The following is a 19879-nucleotide window of genomic DNA, read 5'->3' on the forward strand; positions in this document are numbered from 1 at the left end:
TTCCAGTCTGCTGTCCCTGGCTTTTCCATAAACCTGCAGCTCTTCATCCCAGTCTGCTTTTCCTCTAGGTCAGCTTTTATTCCTGGTGCAACCACTTTCCTCCATAGGCACTGGCATGGGAGTCATTGGGATGCAGGAAGTGAGAGGCAGCCTCCCAGCCTTCCCCAGCCTTTGATCCTGCAGACAGCCCAGTCTGACCAGTAGCAACCGGGAATACCAGTTGCTGGGAGAGGCGTGGCAGGGTCCTGGATCATGCATACATGCTCGTTTGCTCCGTGCAGACGACGAGCAGCCTGTCTGTGGGGATCTGGCACATGAAATAAGGAGGTTTGACCAGATTTCATCAAGTCTGTTTTTAGGGGTGGGCAACTTCTCCCACTTAGGGTGGATTTTCTCTGAAAAAGTGAAAGGGTACATCTCGTGTGAGAGCCCTTCTCCTTTTCTCCTGTTTCTTCTCCGGAGCATGAGCACTTAAAACACTTAGAGCTTTTCAGTAATAATGGTTTTAAGGGTTTCGTTTTAAACTGGCAAAATATGTATTTCCCTTACTCATTCTTGAATATTTTTTGGACACTTTTGCTAGCTGTTTTCCAGAAATACAGAGTTTGTGCCAGATATGCCTTAAAGAAAAATAAAACCTGAACTGATCATCTTTGCCAAAGCTCTAAACCACTGAAAACAAGTTCTTAAAATGGGAAGTCCTGGGCATCCTTAGGAGGTGATGCAGCCAGACCTGCTTATGTCACTCTCTCCTTCCCTGCTTTAAGCAACCTCATCCTTGCTCATTGTTTCTGCCTTTCCCCAGGACACGAGTGCTCTCTGTGTGCCGCTTTCACTGCGGTAGGGTTTTTCCCTTCCCTGTCTTCACCAACTCCCCTCCACGCCGTTATTCTCTCACTGAAACTCAGCTGGGCTTGGCTAAGAAAGGTGCTGCGAGTGCTCATGACCTGCAGCAGCTCCAGTGTCCTCTAATCTCCTCGCACACGTTTTGCTAAGATGTCAAACCTGCTCCCTTTCCAGCTGAGAGCCCAGCTGTGGGGATGTTCTGTTGAATATTTACTGTGCTCTGAAGGACGTGATTTTGTGATGTTTTACAGTGCTTCATTTGGTAGAAGTAGTGACCTCAGCAGTCCCTACATTTCAGCCAGTCGCAATACATCTCTAGCTACCTCACCCACTACCATTGGGTCATCTACCTCATTGGGCACCCCGTGGCAACCTGTCTCTTCCTGTCCCACATCTCTCGGTGCGAACGCTACTGCATCAGCCCGCCAGTATACCAGGTAACGGCTCACAGCTGAGATAACACTGCAGAAATCAGCATTTGGGTTGGAAGTTCTGAATTCTGGAGTGGATTATGGATTGGAAGTGTGTTTCCTGATAAGAAATCCCAGAATGGTTTTGTTGGACAGTTTCAGTAGTGCGTGTGCACCAGCTCCCATATGTGACCTTAGCCTCTTCACTCGCTGGAGTGGTCAGTTGTGTCCTCTCGCTTCCCTGTTAGAGACACGATGCGTTGCTCAGGCTGCTCTTGGGCGTTCAGGGTACAAGCTCTTGGAGTTCATTCCTTCTGCTTATTCACCAGGTACATTTTCTAATCATTTTTGCTACAAACAGGGATGTGAAGACTATTAATTCCTCCTGTTTATTCTTCTACAAGTTTTTAAAAACTCATTTTAATGTGTGCTGTCCCCTACAAAACCACAAGTCTTGAACGAGGAGAATGAACTGTCAGTGCTCCCTCGAGGTGGCTGGTCTTGCTCAGCAGTTGAGTTCACTTGCTTTGCTTTCCATTATGTCTTCTCTATTTCAGAGCCCCTTTCAGGCAACAAACTGATTCTGCTGTAGAGAAAAATACAGAGGGCATCTCTGCTAGCACCCCCCTAGGTGTAATCACAAATCGTGCTGTACTCGGCTCTGCTAATGGTATTGCGAATGCCAGTGCTGCCTCAACTACAGGAAAGGACTTCTCAGCTGAGGAAGCCAGGGAGCGCAGAAGGTTAGTGAGCAGAGTGCCGGTGTGTGTCGGTCCTCCTCTGTCGTCAGGTCTCACGTGGTGGTGATGGTGGGGGTGTGAGAAGGGTTCCTTAGGTGCCATGGGGAGTTACAGGCTGCTGCCCCTGCTCCATCTTAAATTTTTGAACCGAGTCATCACTGGATTGTAGGTTAAATTTAGTTTCATAATTTTCTACTTGTCTCCTCAGTATCTCAGCCTTTTCCTTCAATAGTCATCTCAGCTACTAATCTCAGTCCCTACAGCCTGTGTGTCTAGAGGGACAGCCAGCGCAGGAGCACAGTAGCTGTTCTGTAACATGAATCCTGTCCAGAAAAGAGTGTTGGACTGAGACACATTCAGATCAAATCCATCCCTCTGGTTCTGCTCAGTTGATACATGTGCCCCGATGGAAACATCTTTGCTGCCCAAGTCCCCTAGATTCCCTCTGTAGCTAGTGGGAGAAAACAAACATTCCTGGAGCGTGTAGCTGTGTGATACGGGGGAGGTGGACTCTGGCAGCACACGTTTCTTCTGATTGACTATGAAGGAAGACTCAGCACAGAGGCAAAAGTGCAACCGAGGCTATTCCAGCAGTAGCAGCATTTTGAATTACTCTGAATCTGGGTGGTGGCATCTCTTTCTTATCATGTGATGTTATTTTAAGACTGGAGAAATATAAACCTGGGGTAGCCGGTACTTGTTTCAAAGGAAATTTACCGTGTGCATTTAAGTACAGAATATCAAACGATCCATATTTATTCCTGCAAAGAGGTTAACTTTTGCAAAATCTGTCTCTTCGGATGAAAGTGAATGATAATAAATAAAATCCAGCAATGAACTGTGTGTTTCTATTTAGAAACCACTTCACGGAGTGTTTTCTGTAATTAGATTCTTCCAAACTAAAATAATAACTTCTTAAAATACAGACCTTCCTGAGTGGTGTTAGTACTTTGACATATTTTAAATGGCTTGAAGCCAAAGGATGTGAAAAGCACTAATGGAAATTATCAGCTTGCAAAGATAAAGATGATAGAGCTCAGCAGTGCCATGTAATCTGCAGTCAGCCACGTCACCTCTCCTGTGGAGGGAGGACATGCCTGCCGCCGGCTTCTCTTTGCTTTGGCTGCAGCAGATCCAAGAGAGAAGGTGGTCTGTGCTATCTGGAAAATACTCAAACTTTTAATGCTGTTTGGGCTTTTTTTCCAGAGCTAGCACAGGGAGTGCTCTGAAGGTATCGCGAGCATTCTGGATGAGCCACGGTCATCAAATCTGTATGCGGGGAGATAGTTTGAAATAGCTACTGCAGAGCGTCTTCTTTGTCTGTAAGAACACTTAGGTTTAATATTAGGCGTCCCTCTGTATGCTCCTTGTCATTTTGCTAGGGGTCAGCTGGCTTGGTGTCATTTGCAATTGAATTGAGATGAGCTGCCAAAAGATACTCCTGGTGCAAAGTGAGATTCTGCAAAAGAGGACAGAGTGGGTATTGTGCTTTCAGTTCACGCTTCAGACCGTTGCACAACAGTATCTCCATTTTTGGCAAGCCCAGAATCAAGTTGCAAAAGCTTTAGATTCTTCTTGGGAGAAGTGGGCTCCACAAAACCCACCAGACTTTTGGCACTGTCTGCAGACAGGGAACTTGACTGAGATAGTACTTGGAGATGCCCGAAAGAGCATCTATTAATATTACTGCATTGGCATTTATTGCCGAATCAGTTTCTATAAATAATATAGAAGATCTGTTTAAATCTCCTGCATTTTTATTAGAGAACCATCTCCTATGAATTATGCTAATGCAAAGAGAAACACCAGAAAATTCCTCCCACCTTTAATTAATGCTTTGAAACTACTGAGAGGGGAAAAAAAAAAGCACAGCAATGGTGCATTGTGCTTGTGGGTGGAAGGAAACATTATTTATGAATGTTAGTTCTAAGAGCAGGATATACTGACTGGGGAACTGCCTGCACATTTTGAACTAGGAAACGTGGAGCTGGAGAAACAGGAGAGGTCACCTAAATGGGAAAAAGCTTATTTTGGAAGGAGACCAATTCCAGTAAAATAAAATAAAAAAGGAAAATGGCAAACAGTTGTCAGGGAAGCACTGTATGGATTTCATTTCCCACCGGCAGCTGTTGCAATAGCATTTGGTCTGCTTCAGTGTTTCCAAAGCTCCAGCTTTCTCTTAGCAACAAAAACATAAATAAGCTTATCTAATATTAGATCACAGGGATGTCTCCTAACTTGTGGCCTTAAATTATCTACGTGAATCCAAAAGGTTATAGCAGAAGAGACTGCTAGGGCTGGGGAGGAATGACTAGCAGAGTGCTCTGGAGGGCTCTTTTCATAGAATCATAGAATCCCAGACTGATTTGGGTTGGAAGGGACCTCAAAGCTCATCCAGTCCCAACCCCCCTGCCAGCAGCAGGGACACCTTCCACTAGACCAGGTTGCTCAAAGCCTCATCCAGCCTGGCCTTCAACACTTCCAGGGAGGAGCAGCCACAGCTTCTCTGGCCAACCTGGGCCAGTGTTTTTTGCATCCTTTGGTGGCCAACAAGCCTTACCCTGGCCCACCGTAGCATTTTACCTGTGGTGTGTTACCTGCTGCTTGTTTGCTAGCTAAATTGGTCAGCAAATGCTCTAGTAGCTGGAAAATAGCGTGAATCGCAGCTCACGTTGTTAGAAAGGGAAAAAACAGAAAAGGTGGCAGGAGAAATCCGTTTGGAGGAACTCAGGGCAGCCCGGCTGCCTGGCTGGACCATCACAGATCGCTGCCTGGTGTTTGGGCCATATGTCTTGGAGGTTCAGCCAAGCTGCTGCCGTGCGTATTTACATGTACCCAGCTGCACGTTCCGCCGCCCTTCGTTCCGCTGCAGCACTGCGGTGTGCCGATGCTGAGAGCCTGGAAACGTGCCATCTTCCAGAGTCAATATTTTTGCCAGGCAATTTCTTTTGCTTTTTCATGGGAATTTTGGAGACACTGATGGACGTTGCTGTTTGGCCGTTTTGATGATCGCCTGCCAGCGTCAAATTGTCTCACATTGCAAATGCATTTGTCCAGCTGAACTCAAAACAACACTGGCTCTGCTAAGGGTGAATTACAAGCATGTAGATGCTGTGCCTACAGTATTTTGTGTAGACCCTGTTCTTCCTGGTGCAAAACTAACATCCTTTTGGTTTCCACTTGGTACAAGCAGGAGGTGGGGACTTGGGGGAGTCCGCTGCTGGATTATCCAAATACATCTGGGATGACAGCGGCCTCTAGTGCCACCAAAAGCTCCTTTGCAAAGTTCATCGGTGACTTTGGCCATGTAGGTGAAGTGCAGGGCTCTGTGGCCACATCTTCTCCAGGGAGTCCTACGCTGCAGCCCCTCTCGAGGGGGTTCCCCGTGTCCCAGGCTCCCAACGCGCTGGAGGCTGCTTGGGGCTGTGTCACTGTGCGTGGCAAGGGCTCTGCAGGAGATCTGGCCAAGCTGGAACATGACTTGTGCCACGAGAGATCTGGTGCTGAAAGGAAGGTCTGGGGGAGTCTGGGTCTCCATATTATATGAAAGCTTTGGTTCCCAGGATGGATTGAAAGGCTACTGTGCAGCCCACAGCTCGTGGTTACCTGTCACATGGAGTAAGCCAAGCTTGGCCTGAGAACTTCTGGAAGGCAAGTCTGTGTTCTCAATTGTATGACCCGTTTAAAAGGACACTCCTGAATTTGAAATCTGTTTTTGTAAGAATTAGGATTTTAATTTGACTTTCCTCTTTTTTTCTTCCCCTCAGCCACTTTGTTTATACAATTGCATTCTGCAATTGTATTTGTTCTTCCTGTTCCTCAGGAAGGTTCCAGCAAGGTAGTAGCACTTGCCATCAGGCAAACTGTTAGAGACAGGAAACAGGTCTCTCTTTTCCTTATTTTTTTAATGTATTTGACCAGTTTCTCAGATAAATCAAGAATAAGAGTGAGGTGCCTTGTTTTCCTAGCAGCTTTGGGGCTGACAGCTGTGCTCAGCCTGGCTTCTTGCCCTCTAAAGTTTCCCCTAGAATTTTTTTTCAGATGAAGAAAGTTCACTGACGTGCAAGGTAAATGTGTCTAGCAAACATTTCTCTTTTCTGCTTCGTTCCCAAGAGGAATTTATTTTTCGTTCTTTGTTCCTTTATTCCAAGGATCCAGCTGCTAATTATAGTAGCGTATATTAATAATATATTAATAACTGAATCCTCCTCCACTAGTACTGTTAGATGAACAATTTTTGGCAAGTCCTTTTACCTCGTGATTCTTGTCCTGTCCAAATTCAGAACATGACTCCTCTAGGGTGATAACCCTTATTAACTGACAAAAAAAACAAGAAACCCTGATCTCTGTAGAAGTTAAACTATGGGGTTTGTATTCGCGGGGTATTTAAATATCCCTTGGGACTAACTGGTAGAAGGAGCTGGGAGCATTGTCTCGCTGCCACCTTGGGGTTTTTTCAGTAATATTTGACTCTCTAATCCTTATCACTGACTGACATAAAGCTGAGTTGGTCTTAATTCTCCTGGGAAAGGTCCCTGGGGAATTGGAGTGATGGGGATACTCATGCAAGGTGCTGGCAAGGGACGGATTCCTGTCCACACTACGCAGCGGACAACAAAAAGTTAAGAGGTCTCTCTCTTGTGAAGAACCGAACAATCATCTGGCACCTGCTGCTGAAAGCATTTCTCTGCCACGCTTCTGCAGTTAATCTCTTTCAGATAAAGTTGTCCCTTTTTTAAAAGGCTGCTGGTGCAGATGATGTGGGAGGGTAGGAATTCTGCCGACCATGGGATTGTCCATGTTGGGAAGAGGCTCGATTGCTCCTGCTGTATCAGAAATCAGGCTGCATTTTTATTTGGAAAAAGGTCGAGGTGTGGGATGGGGGTCACTGCTGCTGCGCCTCGTTTCCTGTGAGGAAGGGGAGCAGGTGTGCTGCTGCGTGCTCAGCTGCCCACTGACTTTATCCCGTGCTCAGGGGAAGGAGGGGGGGGATATTTTGGCATTTGCTTGGGGCGGAGGAGCCCAGGCTGTAGGTTGGCCTGCTAACTCCGAGCAGGAATATATGTGAGATCCTCCAGGAATGGTGAAGGAAACGAAGCAGGGACCACTTGAGCTAAGCAGCGTAAAAGAGCTGCAGCTTGACAGCATGGAGCGAGCAGAAGGTAAAACTGCCTTTCCCCATCCCTGTCTACATCCACAATCTGTGTGCAGTTCCTCTTGACTTACTAATTGTTACCACTGAGATGTTGCACATATTTAATCCTTGTGTCTAACAGCACATTTGTCTGATGGCAGGTTCTACAGCCAGGGCTCCAGTGCCACCTGGGTGCTATTACCTGGATGTTCAGGGTATGGGCATTTACTAACTTTGACATGTTCAGATATTTTTCTCTGTCCAAAAATGGCCGTTAAACTAAAGAATGTGTCCAAAATATGTGTGACGGTACAGCTGAGAGCTAATTTAGCACAAAGTCAGCTCTTCTGTTAAATTCTTTGCTCCACAGCACCGACCCGTGGATGTCACAGGTGGAGAAGCCAAGGAAGGCAGGTAGCCACCCTGGGGTTTCTATAGGAATAGCTTTTGAGCAGATTAATAAATCTTCTGTCCCTGAGAAAAGTGGATGCTTGAAATTGAACCATAGCCACTGCCACATGCTAAGAGATTGCAATCTTAGCTCAGTAGGAAATGGAAATCTTTTATCCATTATTAATACTGGGTGATGTTTTCTGTAATTCAGCTGGGGCTGGTGCCTGAGCAGTTTCAAGGAGGATGATCATGAATCTGTTCCGTGGCCACTTCCAGGAGGTGGCGGTCGAAGGCTGCTCGGATGTACTTGCCAAGTGAGCATTTCTACGGTTTATCTAGTTCAATAGCTGAACCTTCTTTATCACCATCAAGTTCTGATTTTATTTTTTTAGTTGCAAAAGGCAATTTCCCAAATATTCCGATTTTTGCCGACTGATTTTTTTTTTTTTAGGTTTTTTTTTTTCCCCCAGGCATTTCCTGCCCTGTTTCAGACTGTAGAAACTGGCTTTTGGGAAAGCTGTAATAGGTCTGCTTGAGGTTATTTAAAATGTCAAATTGTGTTGGCTCACTTGAAAATGAGAAAGAGAAATACTGACAGAGGCAGGACACTCACAGCTTTCATTTCATTCATCAGCTGGCAGGAGATGGAGCTTCATCCCGCTCTGGTTCATGCAGCATTTTTTTTTTAATGCAAAGATTCAGCCTCTGAGGACTGCAGACAGCAGCGCACGTCGTTCCCTGACGCAGTGACAAACTGCTCGGTGTTGCATATTGACACCTAATGTCCTCTGCTGAACACAAACTCGTTTCAGAATATTCCAGCCTGGAAAGCTTTGTGCTTGTGATGGTGGCAACTGCTGCAGTGAATAACCAAGGGGGAGTTCAGTAGGGAAAAGGTGTTGCTGCCTTGCTTTGGTTTGTGTTTGCAGCACTCTTTGCTTTTCTCTTGCAGAAAAATTACCTGGATTGGAGGGGGTTTTTTGTTTTGTTTTAAATGAGCATATTTTCCGTTTTTCTGGAAGGACTTTAAAGGTCTAGGTTCACAAGCCTTCTCCAGACAAGGTAGCCAGTTTAAGGAATGTGATCACTGTGATGTTTGTTGCTTTCACTTTTTACCATGACGCTGAATAGCATTAATTAATGCAAAGCGATAACATTGATCATTTAAAAGCTTCCAGTCTCTGTGCTGTCTCCACCAGTTCCAAACTTTGAATTCTCCATAGGTACCAATGCTGTATTTTCCTCTTCTGGCAGTGGAAATACAGAGCTCAGAGACTCAGAGGGAGCAGGGCTGTGTTCCCACCTGGGTCTGCAATTAGAGCACTACTCAATTTTTATTGCAGTAGTCCAGCCTGCAGAGGACGTGCGTTGAGTGAGCTGCCGTAGGAACACAGCACAAAAGGAGCAGCTCTGCTTTCTGAAGGGCATACAAAGAGGTGAACGTGGGCAGATGGGAAAGCACGAGCAAAATCATCAAGAACTGTGTGATGGGAAGTATTCTTAAAGCATCAACTGCCGTATGCGTAAGCTTAACCCATTGTAAACATCACATCCAGGCGTGAGTTTGGAGGAGGGATAAAGGGTACTTGTTGTTTTGATTAACAAGTGACAAAGATCACAAGTCTCTTAATCTCTCGGATCAGCACCTGAACGTGTTGAGGAAAGCAAAGCTGTCGCAAATAAAGAATTTCATCTTGTGCTTGTTGAACTGATAATCGTACTGTAAATAGATGATTGAAAGTTAAACATTTAAACTTTCATGAGTTGAGAATTCACAGTCCAGATTGAAACACAATGACAGCTCCCAACAGCCAGAACTAGCTTGAGAGAGAAAAGGAAAGGCCTGAAAATGGTGAACACTCAGCCGAGCCTTTTCGAGGCAGCTGTGAAACACTTTAAGAGCATGATCCTGAAATCTCGTTATCCCTTTGTCTTCAGCTTATTAAATAACTCAGCATTGTCTGGCTGTCTCTCCCCTCCTTCCCAGCTCCACCACTTGCAGAGTCTGACGTGTCATCCTTCCCTCCTGCCTGTGCAGTGGCCTTCTCAAATTATAGTCACCCAACTTCTCATGGCAATTTCTCTGATGAATATTTTCAGTGGCAGTGGTCTGATGCGTAGGACATGTGAGCACAGGGATAAATACTGTGGAGAACTGAAACCTGTTGCTTGCTTGGATGAGAGAGCAGGAAAGTTTCATTTTCTGACTGTTGCTGTGTAATTGTCAGTGATTGACCTGCTGCTGGGTACATATTTATTATCTAACTTAAGGAATTGTATTCTGGGATCTGCTGCCAGCATTGTTGCCTGCAGAACTTGCACTTGCTTCCCTTCCCTCCCCCAGCTTAGAGATAGTTTCTTAGCCAGTGGCGATTTTCCAGCTTGTAGGAATGCAGCTCTGGGATGCTGTACTTTTCCAGTTGTTTCCAGGGGAACAGTATCTGTACTTGATGTTTTTTTGAGGTTTTTGCTGTTTGGTTTGGTTTTTTCTGTCTTCCTTTTTTCAGTATGTGTGTGTATATATCTATTTATGTGTGTATATATGTATGAGAGATAGAGAGAGAGATATTTATATGTACGATAAGGGGTTTTTAAATTATTGCAGGGTTTGGAATAGTGATATTGTACTCTTAAGAAAAGCTATTCCAAACATTTTAGAGTCTGAATATCTGTATGACTATCCAGGCAATGAAGCTGGAAAAGGGTCTGGAGTACAAGTCTGCTGAGGAGCAGCTGAGGGAACTGGGGCTGTTGAGCCTGGAGAAAAGGAGGCTGAGGGGAGACCTTCTGGCTCTGTCCAAGTCCCTTGGAGGAGGGTGGAGAGAGGTGGGGGTGGGTCTGTTCAACCAAGGACCAAGGGACAGGACAAGAGGAAATGGCCTCAAGTTGCACCCCATCCCTGGAGGGACTGAAGAGTTGTATAGACACAGTGCTGAGGGACATGGGTTAGTCGGGGACTTGTCAGTGTTGAGTTCATGGTTGGACTCGATGAGCTTGAAGGGCTTTTCCGATCCAGGCAATTCTGGGATTCTGGGATACGCTGCACAAGCCTTTTTGTGTGCAGGAAGCTAAATCTGTGCCTGACTCCCTCTACCCATATTACCCAGAGCTGGAAGAGCCAAAAATCTGTCCTGGCTTCCAAGAAAATGGTCACTGTAGTTTCTAGTCTAGTGACTGTAGTTCAGAGTCACTCCTAATGTAGAAAGAGAATTTGGGCTGAGTGGAGAGGAGTCGGGGAGAGCCAGCAATGCAGCTCCTGCCCATGACAAGCTTTCCTCTAGAAGAGCCGCATCGAGCATCACCCCAGTTCACCACCAACAGTGCCACGTTTGCAGAGACCAGACACCCTGCAGTGACTGCTGCCAGCTCGTGCGCTCACTGCTCTCCCTATGGGACTGTGGGTTTATTGGAGAAGCACCTGATGGGGGTGTTGGGCCCCATCATGGCCCACTGCAGCTCAGGGGGGTGTGGATCTCAGCTTTTGGTGCGCTGACAGCAAGACAAAATGCCCTGAATTGGCTTTGGCAAGAGGGCAGCTGTAGCATTTACTGAACATTTAGCTTCCAAATTCGTTGCCAGGTTTTGATGCACGCAGGTGAGTGTCTTTTAGGCGAGTGCTTTCTGGGTCACTGCAGAGTGAAAACGCAAAACTTCAGCAAGTTTTATAGATTCTTGGTGTTTCCTCTTGGAGTGGGTGATGTTGTTCTGCCAGGGGACTCTGTGTGGTGGTAGAGGGTGTTTGCCACAAGTGCTTCAGTCTATAAGTGCCAGGAGTTCAGGAAGGAAAGGAAGGAGATCAGCATTGTGAAAAGATTATCAGAAGCTGCTGTGTTTCTTGGAGAAATTTATCATCTGTTCTTGCTCTCTGTGCACCAATTAACAAGGGATTGTAATTTCCTTTTCTGCATTGTTTACCTATTGCTTGGGAGGAGTTTCTCTTCTCAAGGTGGTTTTTTTTTCCTCTGGTACAGGTTCTCTAACATACAGATTGGTTCATTTATATCCAGCCTTACTATTGCCCTGTTTTGAATCTCCCCTTCTATTAGTATTTTACTGCAGCTCCTTTTGCCTTGAGATGGTGATGAGCAGTCAGGATCCATCATTCTGTGCTGCACTATCCTGATTAAAAGAGTTAACAGAGAAAATAGGTGTTTTCTTGAAAACAGGAGCATTAATTTGGAGCCAGATTCATCATTCAGTTCCCAGCTCTTTTCTGGCTAATACACGAGTCAGAAGCTCGCAGCTCTTGTGGCAGCAGGACACACTCGTCTGTCTCTGGGAACTATAAATCTGTGCAGTGTTTTTGCTGACTCTCACGCAGGCATCGCTAGCAATTTATATTCTGCTGCTTGTACTTGTAACCAAAACTCTGGGAAAAATCTGTTCTGCTTTATGCGTGCCTTGAACTTGGCATGATGGCTGCTCTTATTTCATGTATTTATCAGACAAAGCTTATTGCAAGAAAATACAGCGTGTAGGACCATTTCTTTGCAGATCTGCTTGGATCATGTGATATTTGCTTGAATTAATAGCATGACATAGATACTGCATTTTAGCAAGCAGCGTGTTTCTTGAAAACGTAATTAAAAACTCTGTGGGTTGTTTACAGACGGCCTCGTACCCCATTTGCTGTCTCTCCTCTGCAGCTTGCTGTGATCTGCAGTTTTTCTGCTTTGGAGAGCAGTGCATTGCTCGCTCTCTGTCATCCAGCCCAGCCTTGCTTTGTGGCTGCATCAGACTTGCCGTCTTCTTTGCAGTGAATTTGTTCTCTCTTTCTTTCTTCCATCCCATTTAGCACATTCAAGTCTCTTAAAATTCAGCTCGTAAGCAAAGTGAAACATCACCTAAAATTGTAAAATCTGGCTTTATCGGCTCTTCCTCCCCCAAAGAAAAAATCAAAACACAAAAAACCCCTAATGAGAACAGAAATGTGAGTGAATTGCCAGCAGTCTGCTCTTTGCATTTGAAATATTTACAGCATGGCCACCTTCTTTCATCATCAGGAAAAGGCTGTAGCTGCTTGCTTGGAGAAATCAGCTCTGTCACTGTGCAGTGGCTCTGCCGACTGGGTTCAGAACATTCAGTTATCTCAGGCTTGTAAAATGGCTTTGGGTGAGCTCCAAAAATTGTGTAAATGGAAAGAAACCAAAAGTTAGCAATCGATAAAGGCTGCAGCCCGAACTGAGCCACTCTGACTTGCAAAATGTGCTTGTCTGAAGATTAAGTCACTGTACTACCTGAGAGAAGGTGGAGAGAGGTGGAGGTATTGCTGTTCCTGTTCACCCAAGGACCAAGTGACAGGACAAGAGGAAATGGCCTCAAGTTGTGCCCAGGGCAGTTGAGATGGGATGTGAGGAAGAATTTCTTTGCTGAAAGGGTTCTGAGGCATTGGAAGGGGTTGCCCAGGGCAGTGGTGGAGTCCCCATCCCTGGAGGGATTGAAGAGTCGTGTAGACATAGTGCTGAGGGACATGGGTTAGTCGGGGACTTGTCAGTGTTGGGTTCATGGTTGGACTCAAAGGGCTTTTCCAATCCAGGCAATTCTGGGATTCTGTGTTACAGGTTGGACACCCAATATTGCTAATGATGTTTTAACTTACTGCTGTTTTTATATAAATTCTGGGAGAGCAGAGGAAAAAAGTCTGGGAGCATGATGGGGAAGGGACACAACATGGTGTTTCTCTTGCTGGATCGCTGCGTGCTGTGTCTGTAGCTAAATCCTGAAATGAGGGGAATCCTGCAGCCTCGCTGTGCTCCTGCACACCCGCCTCTTCTCACACTGCCGCGAATCCCTCTGTGGCTCAGCAGCTGCACGCTCAGCCTCCTCTTCAGTAGCTGGTGCTGACCTGTTCTCCATGGATTTCCTGAACCTTTTTTGAATCTATTTTGAAAATCTCTTTTGTCCTCTCTCACATCCGGTGACAGGGAGTTCAGTATTATTTTCTTCTGTGTGCAAAAGCACTTCAGCTGCTGTAAGCGTGATCTCGTGTTGCTCACACGTACCAGGAGTGTTCCTGAACAAGCACAATGTCACCCACTACCTACGTGCTGTAGCAGGAGCTGAATTCCTCTTAGGGCAAAGGCAGGTCTCGCCTTCCCTCCTTTTATTCCCCATCGGATGTATGTAGCTCCTACACTCCCCTGTCCTTGTCACAGAGCATGAGACATAAATTCCACTGATTCAGAGCTGTTACAATGAACTGTCCACCTTACTTAGCTACAGATTTACTTGGTTTATATGTTTCAGGAACTACTTTTTTTTTTTTTTCCTACTACTCTGAACTTAATTTGCAGTGTATTTCACAAATGTATTCTTCCTGTAGGTGGCTTATTACTTCTGGATGCTGTGCAAACAGCAGCTATTCTACTTGTGTCAAAAGCTGCAGAAAATGTTTATTGTTTCCTTAATGTGCCATTACCTGGGCAGCACATATGCACTGCGTAAAGGACAGCAGAAGAGAACTACTTTGTCTGCAAAATTAGGAGTTGCACAGCTTTTGCTCATCAAATAGCAGCTTTTTTTGTTCATGAAACAGCGAATTCTTGGGAGGCAATCATCCCTCTGAATTTTAGGCGCTTCCCGTGTTGGCGTATCCATCACAGCTAGTGTGTCTGTCTGGATAATCAATGGGGAGCAATGAGCTCCTCCGCGATGCGTTCACATGATCTGTGCTGGAGGCTCTTTCTGAAGGTGATAAATTGAGCCCTGGAAGTGCAGCACAGTCAGCCTGGCCAGCTCGGATGTAGACATCTCCATCGCAGCCAGCTCCCAGAGCATGATTCATCTCCTCCAGAAGTCTGCAGTGCAGGCATCTTCAGCATGGACGATCGATCCTTTGCGCTCTCCTTGTACTCTTTGGAGATCAGGGGAGTTCGGGGCGTGATTTATCAGGTCAGATACACCAGGTTTAGGTGAGAAGACTCTCACGTGTGCCCCACCAACACTTAAAGTGCGAGGTGACTGCAGCTCCTGTGGATGTGCCTCCAAATAGTCAGAGGAACTCCCCATTAAGTGATGTGTCTCTGCTGAGCGCTGCAGGTCAGTCTGCACTTGGCTGCACAGCTAAATTGGTGCTGGACACAGGATCGTGAAGGTGGATAAAAGCCATCACGGTAGATGATTTTGGAATGACCCCAATTTTGTGATTCTTTGAGGTTTTGTTGTAGCGCAGCAAAGTGAGAATCTGTCTAATGAATGTCTTAACTTACTGGGTCAGATGCAAAATCTGTTCAGCCCGTTCCTTTTTCCCTGAAAGCGATCTGTAGTGGAAAACCACGAAAAGAGTCCAAGGACAAAGTAAGCGTATTCCTTGATAGATCTTAATCCCTCACTTGGCTAATTATTCTTTGAACGTATTTGGATCTTTGATACTCTGTTAATCTGTGGCAGTGATAGACCCACAAAACAACGTTGCATTTCAGGCACCCTCATCCTTGTACGGTGAGATGGTGTTAATAATCATTCCCTGTTAACCAGGATGAAGTGTCCAATCTAATTAATCTTTCCTAGGATGGAAGCCACTCCACCAGTGGAATTCAGACTTACTCCTGTGTGATCCCCAGTTCTGCAGGAGCACAGACTAATTCCTCTCCAGTTCATCCACAGTGAATGCCAGTGCTCAGAGTTCAGTTTATTTATTTTCACGTGAACAATTCTTTTGAAATCTCCCCAGTTTAATGTAATTTAGTGGTCACCAGCTCTGTATTCTAACTGTGTGTTTCTCAGTATTAAGGGACTCAGTTTACTCCAGTGTGTGAAGGTCATTTCTTTAATTTCATAGCTTTTTTCAAGGTGTTTTGTCTTTATAAGATGCCTGCAGTTCAGCCGGTTTCTGGCGTGATGGATTTCATATTGATGAAGACAGCAGATTGCAGGAATATGATCATGAATATAATGACAGGGAGGAGGGTCTGAGGAATGTGCCAGCACAGGATTTCTGTTCTTGAGATCTTTATCTGAATCAGAGGTGGTGGGGTTTTTTTCTTTATTCCTGATGATGCAATAAGACATGGAATGGGGCAAATAATATACTAAATAGTTGCACTTTTTTTTAACAGAACATGTCCAACACTGAAGAGTTTCTTTAGGGACTCTACAGAGAACCTAATGCAAGCATTTGCGTATCACATACTCGTAAGAAAGTTGTCCCAAAGCAGAAGATGACAATAGTCTTGGTAGATGGAGCTAAAATGATTTTTGTCTGTATGAAAGAGAATAAAATCTCAGCTCTGGAGCTTGCAGAGACAGGAAGAGAGGGCATCTGTTTTTATTTTAACCTCTTCTGCCCTTTTATTTTTCAGGTCATATCTGACTCCGGTGCGGGATGAGGAAGCAGAATCACTGAGGAAGGCACGATCCAGGCAGGCCCGGCAGACTCGCAGGTCTACACAGGTAAAGAATGGAAATACTCATGTTTGAGTGTAGGATGAAGAGAACTGATGTATAAAGAGGCAGGATTTTCTTCTGCTTTTATGTTACTGCTTAGGATGAGGAGCTTGTCTACCTTCACTGTGTCGGAGAGGTTCTGGCAAAAGTTCCTGCAAACAGTTATTACAAAATATTCCCTCGAGCAAAGTTCCCACTTCTGCAGTGTACCTGCCTTTTAGTTTGTAGCTTGATCACGTATATTTGGGTTGCTTTGAGTCAGTGATTAGGTAGGTACACTGAGAAATGTGTTAAAGGCAACAGAAGTCTTTTCTTTCTGTTAGCATAAAGATGAAACATTAGCCTGGCCAGATATAAGCCTGCTGGGCATTTTAAACTGACCTGAAAGACTTGAAATCTAATTGTATAAATTGAAAAATTCTCTCTTACTTCCTCTCCAGGGTGTGACACTGACAGATCTTCAGGAGGCTGAGCGAACCTTCAGCCGGTCTCGGGCAGAGCGACAAGCTCAGGAACAGCAAAGCGAGAAAGCAGAGAGCGCTGAGCCTGCTGAGGACAGCAGTGAGAGGCAGGAGACCCGGTCACGGTGGAGCAGAAATACAGATGAGGAGGTGATGGCCTCACTTCTCATTGTTTCAGAGTTAATGAAGCCGTTCAGGATAGCTGAGATCAGGAGAAATTGCTTGAGGCATCTCTGTTTATTTTAAGGGGCGCAGACTTGCTGGAAAGAAGTGACGCTGAGGAGTCGTGGCTCACGTCAGCGAGCTGCACGAGGGGTGTGGATGTGTAGGTGTTAGAGGTTCACTGTTCCTTTGCTCCTGCTGGGAATTTCACTTTTCTGTCTCTTGCCAGAAAATAAAACTGTAAATCACAGAAAGTGGAATGAGAAGGCTAATGATAGAAATGTGGCCTGGATCCATCCTTGCTCTGCAGGCTGGGTGGCAGCTTTGTGCTCATATTTTTCCCCAGATGTTCTGTGTGTAATGGAAAGCCAAAGAGACCTGTTTTCTCCCAATCGCTTCTGGTTTTTTAACTGTAAATCGTTCATTTCTATCAGATAACTTGTTTGTCCTGCTGTTGGCTGTAGGGACAAAGAGATTGATCCCAGCAATGGGAAGGTGCTCTCACGTTGTAGCTGTGCAATACTTTAACATCCACCCCAGTCTGATGGAATGAACCTCATCTCGCAGATGGAGGTGGTCACCTCCAGCAGCAGTGGAGAAAACATTACACTTAAAAGATTATCCAGTTCCCTGAAATCCCAAATCTGGTAGTTCCTCTCATTCTCCTAACTTTTTGTCATGGTTCTTTGTTTATAGACTGTCTATCGGCGATTAAGGTGCCCAGTGCAACCAGACAAACCTACAACGCCTGTATCTCCTTCGACGTCAGCACCTCTCCTTTACACAAGTTCATACCTGACTCGAACGAATAAGTATTTAGGTCTTGACTCTGTGAATCCAGCAGACTTCAGAAGCGCAGCCACAGAGATGGAGAAAAATGGTATGTACCCAGGAGACGGGAGAACAGTCAAAGCTCAGGGATTTTCATGGGTTTTAAAACTTTCAATGTGTACAGAGAGAATAAGTTTACTTGTTATTCGTAGAGGAGCAGTATGGGGAGCTGCCATCTCACCAAACAAATGTGATTTGTTTAAATTGAAATCCCAGTGTAGGGTACAGTGTGTTGCTTGTAACAGAGAGGGATAAAAGGATGTTTTCCATTTTGGATAAGTAAGTGAGGTAGTGATTCATGGAGCGTTTAGATCTTAGAGCTGAGGGAAGGGATTCCACTAGGATTCCAGTAGTACAGTTTGTACAGAGTAGGCATAAATTGGGATGATCTGGGGAGAACTGACAGCTAGGGCAACCTCTCTGGTCTCTGATAAAGGAAGGAGTGTGAGTAACCAGATGTAGTAGGGCACTGAGATTCCATTTCATTTGGTTTAATAACTCCTTCGTAATATAACACAAGATGACCTTGATCAGCTCGAAAAGAACTCCAGTACCTTAGCAAAAGCACAGATGTAAATCACTGAAACCAAAGCAGTCTTTCTTTGCTTGGCCAGAGTGTGAAGATCAGGATTTAGATGACAGATCTCCGAACAAACAGTCAATCCGAGAGAGGCGGCGGCCAAAAGAGAGGCGAAGAGGCACCGGCATCATTTTCTCAACAAAAGATGTAAGTCTGAGTTCTTTAGAGAAGAGAAATTCATTCTGTCATATTCAAGGTGAATTTCCTTTCAGTTCCAGGCTTCAGATTTTTTTTCAAGTCAGTTGATTTCCCATTAGTCCTTCCCTCTATTTCAGAGGAGTTGCATCCTGTTTGGCCCAAGGAAAACCCCAGCAGCAGGTTCTGGGAAGCCTGTTGTTGAGCCATAAATCAGTGCGATCCTTGCACAATTTTGAAAGAGCCCACATGGGAGAAGAGAGATTAGGTGTCTGGTTTCTTTGGAAGAGGGAGGTCACAAGCCACTGGAAGTATTTTCAAATTCCTCTGAGCCCAAATCTGGCTATGCTTTAGGCCCCCTAAAATGAAGACAATGAGGAATAAAACCTGTGTGTGGATTCCCTGCCCAGCACCAGAGAACACACACAGCATAAAAACAGGAGAGCTGTCTGTGTCGTGGTCATTCCTCTTAGTCCTGCTTTCCAAATGATTTCTTCAGTCTGAGGGAAGAAATCCAACCCTCCAAACCTTGGTTAGAGACTTGGGTAGGAAAACAGATCACCTTTTTCATAAGAGAATAAGCATTATGAAATTGTCTGCAAGAACTCTAGTCCAGCTATGGACATACAGCCTTCCTCACACGCCCCCGGGGTAGGGGCTTCCTGCACAATACAATGGAAAAAACCCCAGTGGCCTTCCCTGTGGCAACACATGTTGAATATTTGGAGTGACAGACAAGTTGAACGGTCCTGCTGGAAACCTCAGAATTTCTAATGGAAGACTTGCAGCAAACACCCCCTTTTTATTATTTTCAAATGATTCTTACATTTTTTCACTTGCGTGCCAAATGTGATTTATTTTTTCTTATTGTTTTTTTTTAAGTTAAATGCTTTACAGCTTGCCCAGTTGTTTACTGGATCATTGTAATGAGCAACATTACCAGCTTCAGAGCAGAAAGCAAAATGCCTCTCAGAGTTTTGGTTCATTTCCCTGTTGTCTCTATACAAAACTGCAGCTACAACTTCTAAAGCACCTTGAGTTCAATAGTGAGTCAGATGTGGTGCCGTGGTAGTTTACTGTTGCTCCGTGAAATCCTGGAGCTGTTACAAAGAGGTGGTGGGTTACAGAGAGGCTGTGTAAGTGCAAGCTGTCTGAAATGACCAGTCTTTCCTCCTGGAGTCTAACTGAAGTGGAGGATATTCTTTGAAAGTCAATATCATACCCAACATTTCAGATACATGGTCTTCCCGAGTGTCACGTTTGTTCCCTATGTATATGAAGGAGTGTTACTCCTCCTCCTACTGACTCTTCAGGAAGCATTCAAATTGCAGTAGCCATCTCAAGAGAGTAATTCTGTCCCCAGTACCAAGATCTTCTAAATGGTCATTAGGTTACCAGACCTATCAGATAATCAGCCAAAAGCATCCCAAGGCATTTCTTTTGAAAGACATGGTCTCAGCTTTAACACCAAATCATAAGCAATACGTCATCTTCTTGTGATAAAATGGTGTCATCTCCAAGGCTGCCTAACTGTATTGTTGCTTTTCATCTTAGGATGATGATGAAGTTGATGGAAATGAGGAGGTGAAGGAGACTCGGGTAAGTGAAAACTTACATCTAAATAGTTGGTGTTTCACTCTTGAGTGTTGGTGGCAAGAGGTCTTCTATGGCTTTGTTTCTGTTGATACAAGAGGTTCAGGCTGTGTTCAGCCTGAGTATGAACTGGGAGGTAGTTCTGAGTCACAAATTGCTTACTGATTTCTCATCTGAAAGATAAAGAATATCTACAGACTGGTCTAAGT

General features: G+C 45.0%; 1 protein-coding gene across 1 annotated transcript in view; it reads left to right on the forward strand.

Moving 5' to 3' along the window:
- The window catches only part of LOC104518099 (protein phosphatase 1 regulatory subunit 12B), a gene marked incomplete at both ends in the record, with an annotated part of 39630 nt that extends 19954 nt beyond the window's left edge, over positions 1-19676 (forward strand). Inside the window, 7 exons of the mRNA XM_010177449.1 lie at positions 1098-1283; positions 1814-1999; positions 15824-15914; positions 16349-16519; positions 17228-17411; positions 17977-18089; positions 19632-19676. Of these exons, the coding sequence (XP_010175751.1) occupies positions 1098-1283; positions 1814-1999; positions 15824-15914; positions 16349-16519; positions 17228-17411; positions 17977-18089; positions 19632-19676 (976 nt within the window). The remainder of the gene's footprint in view (positions 1-1097; positions 1284-1813; positions 2000-15823; positions 15915-16348; positions 16520-17227; positions 17412-17976; positions 18090-19631) is intronic.
- Positions 19677-19879: the final 203 nt, after the last annotated feature.

The sequence above is a fragment of the Antrostomus carolinensis genome, unplaced genomic scaffold, assembly GCF_000700745.2.
Source record: "Antrostomus carolinensis isolate BGI_N321 unplaced genomic scaffold, ASM70074v2 scaffold24090, whole genome shotgun sequence".
In the NCBI taxonomy this organism is placed as follows: domain Eukaryota; kingdom Metazoa; phylum Chordata; class Aves; order Caprimulgiformes; family Caprimulgidae; genus Antrostomus; species Antrostomus carolinensis.